The sequence below is a fragment of the Dermacentor silvarum genome, chromosome 10, assembly GCF_013339745.2.
Source record: "Dermacentor silvarum isolate Dsil-2018 chromosome 10, BIME_Dsil_1.4, whole genome shotgun sequence".
Classification (NCBI taxonomy): Eukaryota; Metazoa; Arthropoda; class Arachnida; order Ixodida; family Ixodidae; genus Dermacentor; species Dermacentor silvarum.
The window spans coordinates 56,612,880-56,625,696 of NC_051163.1; the positions used below are offsets into that span (position 1 = coordinate 56,612,880).

A 12,817-nucleotide genomic window follows, 5' to 3' on the forward strand; every position below is an offset into this window, starting at 1 on the left:
TTCAAACAAAAATGCATTGCTTGAAAGACGTTCTTCCAGGGGCAATATAAATTGTCTTTTATTAAAATGTGAAGGCCCTAGTGCGTTTTCTTATTATTTATTAATTGTTTACTATTTCCCCGACGCGCGCGCGTGTCCAAAACATCATTTTCGCAAGTACCCAGAACGCGCGGCTGTAGGTATAAAATTGCTTGAAGACGTTCTTCCAGGGGCAATATAAATTGTCTTTTATTAAAATGTGAAGGCCCTAGTGCGTTTCTTATTATTTTATTAATTGTTTACTATTTCCCCGACGCGCGCGCGTGTCCAAAACAATCATTTTCGCAAGTACCCGAACGCGCGGCTGTAGGTATGGTAGAAATGCTGGAAAATGGGTTTGTGTTTGAGTTTCCCCGTAGCAGAATTAGGTTTTTTCGTACATTCAAACTGCAATCCGACTCCGATTGGTAAAAAATCCGGCGGCGAATCCGACGCCGAATGGCAAAGTCGTACTTTACCATTTTTCTGTCGGATTTCACTGTGAAAAATTTAATTTTTGTTCACCAAAACCTTGCACCACGTGGAGGGCCTGAGCGGTCGAAGTGGTTGGGGTGGTTGGTCACGGTTTTCTCCGCCGCCCACCGACAACTAATGCAGACGCCAGTTGTCGACGCCGGATTATCTGCGACACGGGGCCCTTAGGCGCTACCGCGTTACTAGATTGCACTAGAAGGGGGAGTGGGTCCAGCGGACGCCTTAGCAAGCGGCGAGGGTGAAGCAAAAAACACGGAAAATGTGGCAGCGCTGCCGTCGCCTTCTTCTGAATCTCCGGCCAATAAACGTTGGCTCCCGCTGTTTCGGCAGCGCTCATTGGTTGAGGCGAGCTCGCGGGCTGAGTAGCTGTCGTCTGCTCGACGCACCGTCGTTGTTGCGTCGTTTGCGTTCTTTCCGCCGCTCTTTTATTGCGATAGCAATTATATGGACACTTCAACCGGATTTCTGTCGTCGCCGTAGCCGTCGCCGTGAGGTTCCGTATAGATAAAATCTTCACCGCGCGCCGTATGCCCGAGCGGAAGCGTGCGGGGACGCGCGCTATCACGGAGAGTGAACGCACTCAATCTCCCACGCGCAAGCAACGAAGCGGGAAGCCAGCGCCGGAGGGAGCGGGGGGTGGGGTGGGGGGGGGGGGGGCACTTCCACTTTGCCAACAACCGCGCTCGTCGCTCGACCGCACCGTCTCTTATCTCTCCCACGCGCAAGCAAGGAAGCGGGAAGCCAGCACCGTAGGGAGCGGGGGGGGGGGGGGGGCGGGCGCATTTTTACTGTCAACCGCGCTCGTCGCTCGCCGCACCGTCGCTTATCTCCACACGGCTCTGACCTTTATGCACTGTGCATTCGCCGCTCAGTTTCTGTTCAAGCGATAGACCGCACGTACCTTCGCCCGCTGCAGCGTATGGGCTTGCTGCCAGCGTTTTGACAGTCGTTGTCTGCAGTCATTCAGTGTGATGTATTCATGTTTGTTTGTGCGCGCTCACACCACGCTTGTTCATTCAGTTAGTGATAGTCGGGCCACATTTTCCAACGCACGCTACACATGTAATGCTGCCCGGATCGGCAGTGCAGCGCTACAGGTGTGTCCCTTCGCACGCGCGCGGCCCACGGGAAGCGCTTCTCATCAACACCACCGTTTCACACGCGCCTTCTCGTGGTCATCGAGTCTCTCTTCATGTCGGTCTACTTACGCCGCAGCACACCTGCTTACTTAATCAGCTCATGTTTACTACAATTCATATTGTTACCAAAGCCGCTCACCTTACTTCGTATGACATTGCTGTGTTGCTATCGCATTCATTGATTCGCCCTTAGGGCGAAACTGTGACATTTTTTCCATTTTATTTACAATAGATCGGTGGGGCATAATCTGAGCGTTACCGCCACCGAGTATCCGCCTGTCAATGCTCAATGCAGCTGCGGTAGGGTCTCCGAAGCGACAAGCGTCCGGCCGGCGAGCGGGGCCGCTCATTCGGAAGAAAGTGACGGTGGCGCCACCTGGATTTTCAATAAAAAATGCCTCAGCGCAGAGCCCTCGATGGACCCACTCCCCCAATCTAGTACACTCTAGCGTTACTAGACAACCAGGAGTCGTGAAAGAGAAAGTGAGAGAAACAGAGAGAGTGAATTGGATACAAAGAATGGAAACAAAAAGGACCATGGAGATTTTCAAGAATGCGAAGAAGTTAGGAGGAAAAATCTGTACGATAACACAAAAGCGCAGTGTCTAGCTATTTGAGGCTCGAGCTGGTTGCCTAAGGGCAAAATACATACCGGAGCAAATATTCGCAACAAGAAAGTGTCTGCTGCAGCAAAAGATCAGGAGACCACTCAGCACACCCTAATGGAAGGTGAAGGGATTCACCCAGTGAGACTAGTAGGTAACGTACATTTTCCAGAAGCGGTTGGATTTAAAGCGGACGGGAGGATAAACCAGTCAGCAGTCGAGATAAGCAAGAGTACGATTAGAGTATTGCTTCGAATAAAAGCAGAGAAGATATTGATACGACCGGATCGATTACAGTCATAGGTAGCGGTACAAGGTAGATAGAGAAGTTTTGAGGGAAGGAAAAAAAAAGGTTAATGTACACGACAATACTAATATGAAAAGCATGTATAACATACCTGATAACTCCCATAGGCTAGGTGACTATCTGTCACCGTCCCGTTTCAAAGCGGCGCCAATAAATCATCATCATCGAAGCCCGAGAGGGGTGTCCCGCTGTAGGTACACGCCTCATACATAAGGCGTTTCGACTGTGGCAATACTTTGCGTCGCTATTTCGGTTCAATGCACATTACAGTTGACAGTCATCGTAAGATGGCTATTGTCGATTTCTTTTTTTAAGTATGAGCTATTCGGCGAGACAGCAGTATCACCTTGCAGCCACGGTCATGAAATTCCGGTAGGGTTCGCAATGAAGCTTTCCTTTAATATAGAAAACGGTTCTTAGCGGTTAGGCGCCCCCAGGGGTGCCATGTACTGAAGAAGAACGAAAGACACGCATTGGTGACGCTCTGGAAAGGCAGCAGCAATGAGCCTTATTTGAGCTCTCAAGGCCGTCTTCGCTGCTTTCCATCTTTTATTGAAACTCGAACAGAACACGCACACACATATTTGGCCCTTCTCACCACTGAAAAAAAAAATAAAACGCAATAATAAAGGGCTGCTCGTTGCTGAGCACGAAGCTTAATGGCAGTATCGCTGAGGAACGTTGACGAGAACAAAGGGAAAATCCTGTGGAAGCCTGCGCAGACCCGACTGATGTCCAAGGAGCGGGATAACGAGGCGTCTTGTTTGCGCTGTTTCCAGCTTGACTGCCGTCATCCGCGTATTGACACGTCCGGGCATACCGCGGAACTTTCAGTATAATTCGCGATATACCGAACCGAACTATAGGCGCCATCTTGAACACCTGGACTGCGAAACGACACCAAAATGGCGTCCCTGAATTCATGAAGTGGCAGTGTGCGATTGCAGCCACGTGTGCTTAACTCTAAAAAAAAAAAAGTAAGAAAGAGAAAGATCGTGTGTCTGTGTGTGTGTGTGGAGGGGGGTGGGAAGGGAGGGAGAGGAGTCAAAAACAAACGCTGAGAACCAAAAATTTTTCGTTGTTGCTTGAACTCGAAACTGGCTCGACGACTTGTGGATCGCATTCAGTTTCGAGCGCCCGTCAACAGCCGCGCTAAAATATGACAATGAAGTGCGTACTATTTGCATAAAAGCCTGTCAGGCTACGTAGCTTATTCCTTCAGGCTGCCTTAATACTTGGTCAGACCTGTGGCAAAGGCCTTAAATGCCATGGCCACGGGTACGTGCGAACGCAAATGTGAGAGGTTCGAAGTCGCGAGCCACGTTCTTCAAGCAGCGACAGACGCGAGAACTTCCTCGCATTGTGGACGTTATTGATGTCGGCGTCGGCAAAATGTCACCGCTGTGAGAGTAATGTACGGCCCCACGTGGAGACCGCGTGGTCTTAGGGTCTGGAAGCTTATTAGTCACGACGTAGCCTCCGAGATCGCTACGGCGGAGTGCCTTTGTGATCTTGGGGGCCACGGTCAGGGGCGCGCCTGGCTTCGTCAACTCCGCGCACTTCTTTTGCATTCTAATCCGCCGATGCACTCGTGAACGTGGTCTTATCCGTCATAATAAGAAACCAGCCCATGACGGCAGCGCATATTCAGTGACTCAAGATAATGTGACATGGTGAGGAAGGAAACAGCAAAGGGCAGGGATGCTTGTTTGTTGACCTTAATTGTCGTTACTTGAAACGAGTGACATCTGTGGTTTTCCTGCAAACCGTCGCACGATAACTTTAGCGACTTCATTGTATGGCTCGTCGTCGATGTTTTTACCGCAACCTATGCGTACTGAACGCGCTACTATGGTCCAACCTCGCTAACTATGCATTAGGCACATCCTAAGCGCCTTATTTTGATGCATCGTAACAACGACGATTAGGACGTAGCTATAGTTACTGCCGAGCTTCACATCATCACGCTTATTCACATCGCATCGATACCTCATTCGCCCGCAGCTACGCTTGCAGTGTAAGGAAAATACGAACGTTTGTTGATTCCTACACTGGCTGTCGTTGACCTTGCTGAAGTTCACAGTTAGCCGGTTCTGTGGTTATGACGTAAGCCGAACTCGATTACGGAAGTGACGTTCGCGAAACGTCATTTCATTATGTTTGAGCATGCGGATTTCACACAGACCAGTTTATTTGTTTTTGCATGCACGAATGGCCCCACGCACATGAGAGAGGATCGGGGCTGACTGCTTTTTTTTTCTTTTCTTCCCAGCCCTATTATCAGCACCGAACGTGTATAAACGCGTACTTTCGGAAACACAAATTGTGGTGACAGTGGCAAGCTCCGGCATTGTTGTTGTCCGGTGACGGAGATGTCGCTGTCTCGGAAATGCGCGCAGTATTCGTTAACAGTTCCACCCGTTTATCACAAGGGCTTGTAGTGTTTTCACGTGCCGCAGCATGGGGTAAATCGTCCGTGGGCTTGTTTGCGTATTCCGCACTAAACGGGGCAGTTCGTGACGGCATCCCCAAGTTCGCTACAAAAGTCACTTGGGCACTTCTTCGCAACACATCACGGCAGTTCTGTTTTTCTGCACAGAAACTGTCTTCTAGACGAATAATACCTATGCCCCCGAACTGAGCCAAGAAAAAGAAAGAAAAAAAAAGAAGATGTCTCGAATCCTTAAATGAGCTGCTGAGGGGGACGATTACGAGAGTTCAACCGCGCACTTAGAAAAAAAAATTAAAGTCACGTGTCGTTTCCTCACCGACACCACCGTCTTCTCAACGCACGCAGTTCCTCTTCCAGTGACGCGCACAGGCTTGCCCAACACGTAACGGCGCAGCGTTCACGAACAGACACAAACACACGCACACACCAAGACACACGCACGGCGCACAGTGTATCACGTGACACATCCCTCCCAAAAAGATAGCGCTGTCACGTGGGTCCCGCGCACCTTCGAACCGTCGTCGTCGCCCGACCCGGGAAGGGTCGCGCGACGCAGAGTGATCGCGATGTCACGTGGTGCGCGGGGAGCGACGCGCGCACTTTAGTGTCCTTATGAGCGGGCGAGAAGTGACTGTGTAGCGGCGGCAGGCGGTATGGCACCAGCGACGGGTGGGGAGGGGGGGCGCGGTCTTCCTAGGAGAGATAGGAGGCACACGGGCCGTCCAGCGGCGGCGGCCACCCAAACAGCCCCGGGCCCGGCTACGTCGTGGCTCCGGGCGGCACCTCAATCCAGGCGTCCATGTTCAGGCCCCGGAGGGTGGCGCACGGAACCTCGGGATTGCTGCGAAGGAGGCAAACGTGTTACGTCTCTTGAACGCTTCTTCGAAGCTTATAGGCAACGTACTATTGGCTGAAAGCTGGACTGGCCGGTTTATTGGCGTTGCGAAACGTGGTTACGTTGAATGCTAAGGACGACGAAACGCAACCATGAAATGTGCAGTGCTGGTCTCCATATTCGCTGCAAAGTTCGAGACCGCCATTACTCGTATCACGAGTCACACAACTTTCAGTGCGCATTTCAGCGTTCGTGATTCATTTTTCTTAGCGCTGTAACCATGTTTCGTAATGCTGGGCAACGCGTGTGATAATATCGTGCTCGACAAACAAACAAACAAACAAACAAACAAACAAACAAACAAACAAACAAACAAACAAACAAACAAACAAACAAATCAAAACAAACAATGAGCACTCTGGAAGATGAAAGGAGAAGTGTACTTCTAGGATGATCTATCACAAACTAGCCCCTTTATCGCTGTGCTAATTTAAACACATAGATCAAGGTGTAACGTGGTGTGGAAAGCTGTTACGTCAACGCCATATAGTGGATAATGACGTGACATAACGACATTTAAAATGTACATATCATGGGTGCCTTCAAGTTTTAGTCTTCAGTGACGTCAAAACGGCTTCACACAAATCGGTGCCATTTTTTCTCCGAAGGATGTCGGCAACGTTAAGATTGTACCACGAACATGGGCGACCCATGCGTCTGGCTTCAGATCCGGAGTGAATATTCGTTTGGCGAAAAGCACGGCCGCGTTGTAAAGACTCATTTGCTTGCACTGAGTGGCTGCTTTCCTGCTTGACTAGTTTACGAAGTTGGCTCCGCCTCACAAACTTTGTAAGTGCAGCAAAGCAGCCTTTTCAGGTGCACACCTGCGATCGCAAAAGAAAGGAAAATAACGGAGGTGTATTTGCTTCCCACCTGTGAACGGTACTGTGAACGGGAGGGAAGGGGCTGGGGGGCGTTCTACGCTGGAGGCGGCTTTGAATGGCGCGGTCGAGCGCGGCCACGCGGGCTCTATCCTGAAAGTGATCTGCGATGGGACAGAGTGCGCCGAGTGCTGATAGCCTTCGTGTGCGCTGTGTTCTCGCCGCTTAGTTCGCGTTGAAGCGAGAGGCAGCACGAAGGTCAGTTCGCTCGCTGCTGCCGCCGTGCTTGCTCACGCCAGTGTTCTGACAGCGAGTGTCCGCGGTCATCGAGTGTGATGTGTTCATCTTTGCTTGTGCGCACCGACACCAGGCACGTTAATTCAGTTAGTAAGCGAATGTTTCAAAGTTTATACGGCCGATAAAACTACTATCCTTACTTCGTATAGCTGTCTGATAATTTCATGTGACCTTTTTTGATCTAACAAAGTTCCCTAAATGAACAACATCTGCTGTTTAATTCGTTTTTCTGGTCATGGGTGCCACCAGCTTGTGTGTAGCGAAATTACTGTCGTTGATGTAGCACTTAACGACACTCAGGGAACAAGAATTCGTAGTAAGGCTGCATATTTCGCTGTGCCTAGCCGTTTCAAGCTTTGATCACGGACTACAAAAAAAAAAAGAAAGAAAGACGCCGATATGACAATCGCACTAAGCTGGCGTTTACGAGTGTGCATTAAACCGTGGGCTGGATAATCGTGTGATGTGGGGCGAGCAACGAACCTTTCTGACACCGTCCTGAGTACTTCCCGTTGCGCTGTCTCGTGGCCTATGCTGTTATCGCAGATGACCTTGGACAGAGTCGTCCTCCGCAGTTCAGTCAGCTGGGCTGCAAGAGAAAGAGCACTTGTCATGCTACGCGCTACCAACACGCAGGAACAGACGAAATAGGCGAGTGACACGTGTTCCGAAAGCGCGCACAGGCTCGCTATTTTAAGGGCAGAAGTACGACGCCGCAAAAACTTTCTGCTTGCCCCCCCCCCCCCCCCCCCCCTTTCCCCTGCGTCAACCGCACACGAGCTGGCATTGCTCTTTTGCAAGCGCTGCAAGTATACACAATTAGTCTGGAATGTCGAATAAAGAAATCTGTTTGCCACAAGATTCATTAGGAGTGTTCCGTGAAGGAATTGCCGTTGTCCCCGCCATATGAACGGCTGTTTTGGTATACCGGCAGTAGTCAGTACTGGAAACAATGTGGCTCGTTCTCAGAATAGATCTGCATCGCACTGGGTTCGTAGCCTTAGCTTTCATTAGTTTCTTTTCCTTTCTTTATTTTCTATATTGACCTCTCATCTAACTGTTGCGAGGAGAGCACTTCGAGTGCTGCCACAGTTCTTGAATCCCACTGCCCGGAGTGACCGTCTGCATATAGCCGTCCTGCCAAACATCTCTTGTGTGCAAAGTGTTGACTCTGGCTACTTTCCACTTTATTCCCGTTTTGCCCGCGTATGATAGGACTTCAGACTACTGCCTGTTTGACGTTTTTGTGCTTTCACTCTTCGCTTTTCTTTCTTGCCCTGTCTATTTTGTTAGTAGGTCTGCAAAGTTTAGACGCGATCAGTTGATTAGATCGTCACATGCCCGCGTAAGAATGACTAATATTGACAAATAGAGCGCAGAATCTGCTCGTGCCCAAGCGATAATTCGGCAAACTTGGAACAACATTTTTTTATCTCCCTCTCTTGTGGATGGCTGCAAAGGCCATCCACGTAAGGGCTACCTTAAGGCAGGGGCTTACCTCGAGGGCCTACCTTGAGGTAGCCCTCTCAAGGGCTACCTCAAGGCAGCGCTTGAGGTAGTCCGACTTGGATGGGAAGGCGCGCTTACCCGGCGTGAAGCTGCCGGCCTGCCCTCCGTGCTCGAAGTAGAAGCGGTCGCCGTACTTGAGCCGCCAGAACTGGATGCCCAGGATGCAGCCGAAAGTGGGGCCGACCACGCCACCCGGAAGCGAGTACTCCGACACGCCGCCCGTGAACAGGTCGATGTCGTTGACGTGCCTGGGTGATGGGCGATACACGTGGAATACGCGTATAATAAACGAAAAAAAATGTGGATTTGATTCTACGTTGAAGCCCTACAGTGCGCAGACAGACACAAGCAGTCAGAATTTTAGCCAGCGCGCTCATGCCTGTGTACCTAATCTGCGAGGCACCTTTGATCCCTCAATGTTTCGTTCTGTACCTTGTGTTCTTGGTGGTTGAAATGTTGTTATTCTGTTACTGCATGGTTGACACAGATAGTGCCTGCGTGCCACCCCTGTATGACGTATGTTTGTGCTTGTTTTATGGTCCCCAGATAACCTCAAGCTACTTTTCATGGCTTTTTCTCTGGAGTTCAAGCCCTATAGCTGAGTGTTACGAGTAAATACACTCATCAGCTGAGGAAATGCCTCAGATCGATATTTACTCACGCATAGGCGCATCAAATGATGAAACAAACAAACAACGAAACAAACAAGCAAGCAAAGAAACACAGAAACATACAAATAACAAAGAAAAGTATAAATCAAGAGCTTCAAACGTTAATTTAGCGTTATAGCGTTAATATAGCGTTAATTAACAGGGAAGCCAAGCGAGCCAAAATGTGGTCCTTCTTCTGCTGTCCACTTTCACTGGACCGAGATGTACGTACGAGAGGGCCGTGACGTGTTATACATACAAATGCTCCAGACAGTAAATGTTTACGAAGCAGGGGAAAAATTTAAGGGGGAAAACTTAAGTACACAAATCTTCCGTTCTAAAATTGATAGATGCAGTTTAAACTTCCCCATGAACAGCCACGATGCACCCCCCCCCCCCCCCCCCCAATATTCTATGGCTGAGCGTCATAGCAGCGAGAATAAATGTTCGCGAATGTCGTGCTCCGAAATATTTATGTAGAAACCATCAGAGATAATTTTTAAAGTAAGCGAATGGCTAGCAAAAGTTTTGATGGATCAATGAATTATGGCAGATTCAGTTACTCATAGGTGATTGATAGTGACTATCCAAGAATTCAGGAGTAATTTCCCACGTCCGAATGGAACGACAGTCGATCAAACACGTCGCGCACCGCACTGAAAAAAATAATTAACTAAGTGCTTCTCGAAGTACACGTTGGCAGCAGCAATCGGAGGTGGTTGCTGACGTTCCGCTTCGCGTCACTGAGCGCGGTACTCCCTCATCTGACCCAGACGTTCCTGCCTTCCCCACCACTCTTGGCGGCGTAACGTTGCGGAGCCTTTTAGGCACGTAGACGACATCACGCTGCCAACTATTCTTCGCTGAGAATCCGGTTTGGCGACATTCCCAGCGTCCCGGGGCATACCGCCGCGATAGTCGAATAGCCACAGAAAGAGGAGCAAGGGGAAGTGGATTAATGGATCAATGGATCAATGCACTGCCTCTCCCGGGGACCTACTTTCGCTCCGATGGCTCCTCTCCCACCGAGACCTTCTCCACCCCTGCGCATCCCTCGCCTCTTGGTGTGACTTCACTCCGTTAGATTAAAAAAAAAAAAAAAACCTTCCACGGTAGGCAAAGAAAGCTATTCGCTTAAAAAGAGAGAACTCTTGTGGTCGAGTGTGCGACCGTGAAGTGCTGACACTTACGCGTAGAGCCTCTGCAGCCGCTCCCGGACCGGCCTGGGCATGGCGCTGTCCAGGTGCTCGAACTTGGTGACCCGCAGACCGAAGCAACCCTTGAGGTAGTCGGTGTAGCCGCGTATCCCGTGGTCCCTTCCTCGCTGGATGTTGAGCGAGATGAGGTCCAGGCCGAACGACTCGTTGTTCAGCCGGTACAGGTGGTTCGTCACGTCGTCCGTGATGAAGTTGTCGAAGCGCTGCGAGCTCTGGCGCGCCAGGCCCCGGATGACGCGCTCCATCAGGCCATCGCGGAACTCGAACGGCCGGAAGAAGTGTTCCTGTTGGCAGCGACGAATCGAAAGGAAAGGTCACAATTGACGTTCCTATACCAGGTACCCCAGGTACTCCCTTTTGATGTGAACCGGACAATTAAACTGCTTAACCTCTCTGCCTTTCACCTTTTATTTTCCTTCCTTCCCTTTTGATGTCGAGGTTTGTGGCGCGAGACGCAACACGAAAGAATCCAAGGAGAGCCAACTCGCAACTAAGTTTATTTCCGAGAAGCGCCAGCATAATTCCTTGCTAGTTGGCACTTTTCCTGGTCATTTGTTCTTTCTCACCTTTCACCTCCCACAGCTTCACAACTATGCACCTGCTTGCCCGACGTCGTATATTGCTAAACTCGTATTTAAATAGCTTTGGACCGAGTTTGTGTAAAAGAAAAATGCGAAATTCCCACTGCTTTTGAATACAATAGCTATTTAAGTACAGTCTTCAGTATCTTTGACAATGTCGACGAAAGGCGACTACATGCTATTGTTTTTTTTCACTGAGCATTTTATATTGCACTAAACCTCCCCGCCTTTCCTTTTCACTCTCACGCTTTGCAGTATTGTGTGTAGCCATCGACTAATGGAGATTTCTGACGCAGAAATTGGAACGACAGAGCTGCTGAAAGCAAGAAACTTCAAGTTACTACGCAAACAGTGGCATATATCATAAGAAAAAAAAACTTTCTACACTTTCGTTGATATAGCACTTCATACATTCTCGTGGTCTGGCTTATAAGCCGTTGTAACGGAGTTGATTCTCGCGACTATAAGTTCGGATATTCTGATTTATATTCCTTCGAAACCGTAGGAATTTATTATGTTATTTGGCGTTAGAAAACCGACGACTCTGTAGCCTAACCGGCTAACAGCCAGCAGAGCAAACAAGGATTAACTTCTTGAGGCCCCTTTTCCGCCCCACCTCGTAGGCTTTAGGCCGTAGCGTTTGCAAATCTAGTGTTGTCCGGTCTTATAACGTGGTTACACTCCCGGTCTCTCAGAGCCAACACAGACCTCGTGCGATAAAGTTTTCCTTCGAACGACTGAGGTGGATAGATAGATAGATAGGTAGATAGATAGATAGATAGATAGATAGATAGATAGATAGATAGATAGATAGATAGATAGACTTTATTGAAAGAACAATCAGAGGTTTTGCGGGTGGGCCCCGAAAATGACTGACTCTTGACCGATTGGCCGAACGGCCGATCGACTCTCACCTGGAGGGCTATGCGGGCGATGCGGCCCCTGGAGTCGATCTGCATGAAGTCCCCGTTGAGGATGGTGTGGCCGAAACGGAACGCGGCGCCGGCGAACTCGTTCAGCATGGACGGGTCGATCTGGCGGTTGTAGGTGGTGTAGCCGTACGGCAGCACCTCGAGGCCGAACTCGCGATGGAACGCCTTGCCCACGACGAGGGGCAGGAACTCGTTGTAGGTGATCATCTGCATCTGGCCGATGACGATGCGGCGCGCCTCCTGGTAGATGCGCTCGTCGTCCCAGTGCGGGTTGATGCGCGCCAGCCGCATGGCGAGCAGGTTGTGCTGCCGCAGCCAGAGGGTGTGCATCGCCGTCAGGCCCGGCTGCTCGTTGACGCGCTCGTCGCCGGCGCGGAAGCACAGGTCACCCAGCTCGGGCCGGCTGCACTTGTCCTCCGTCGGGTGGAAGCTGGCCGGCAGGATCATGTCGCCGCGACGCCCCACGTCGAACTTCAGCCGCCCTGCAGGCGAGACAAGAAAAAAAAAAGAATCGCTCAAGATTACGATACTCCCTAATGCGACATTTGTGCGCATCTCTATACGCGTTTTCATTTCGCGATATATTGGCTGGCGCGGACAGTCTGTCTCGCGCGGCACGTTGCAAACGGAGCGAAGCGTGGCGCGACTGCCTCGCTAATCTGGAGGGCGCGAGAGGCAGCGCGTGGGTGACGCGGGAGCGCGATTCACAGCAGCCGCCGCAGGCAGACCTGCCAGACGACGCGCGCTACTCTGGCGCCATCTCGTAGCCATCGTCGCCGCACTAAACTTTTCTTCTCACCCTTTCGCCATACCCTCCTCCGCTTTCCGCCTCTTGGTTCCGCTGCACCCTCCTCTCCGCTTTCGCTGTCGCGTCTTTGATCCCCCGCTGCGCTCCGCGT

At 50.5% G+C, this 12,817-nt stretch overlaps 1 protein-coding gene across 2 annotated transcripts in view; it reads right to left on the reverse strand.

Annotated features, from left to right (window-relative positions):
* Positions 1-3,103: 3,103 nt before the first annotated feature.
* Positions 3,104-12,817, reverse strand: part of LOC119431392 (peroxidase) — a 122,575-nt gene continuing 112,861 nt past the window's right edge. For both annotated transcript variants that reach the window (XM_037698883.2, XM_037698882.2), the window contains exons 10-14: positions 11,901-12,400; positions 10,379-10,689; positions 8,617-8,786; positions 7,513-7,618; positions 3,104-5,857 (exon numbers count right to left, since the gene is read on the reverse strand). In XM_037698883.2, coding sequence (XP_037554811.1) covers positions 5,776-5,857; positions 7,513-7,618; positions 8,617-8,786; positions 10,379-10,689; positions 11,901-12,400 — 1,169 coding nt within the window. In that variant the 3' untranslated portion in view covers positions 3,104-5,775. The remainder of the gene's footprint in view (positions 5,858-7,512; positions 7,619-8,616; positions 8,787-10,378; positions 10,690-11,900; positions 12,401-12,817) is intronic.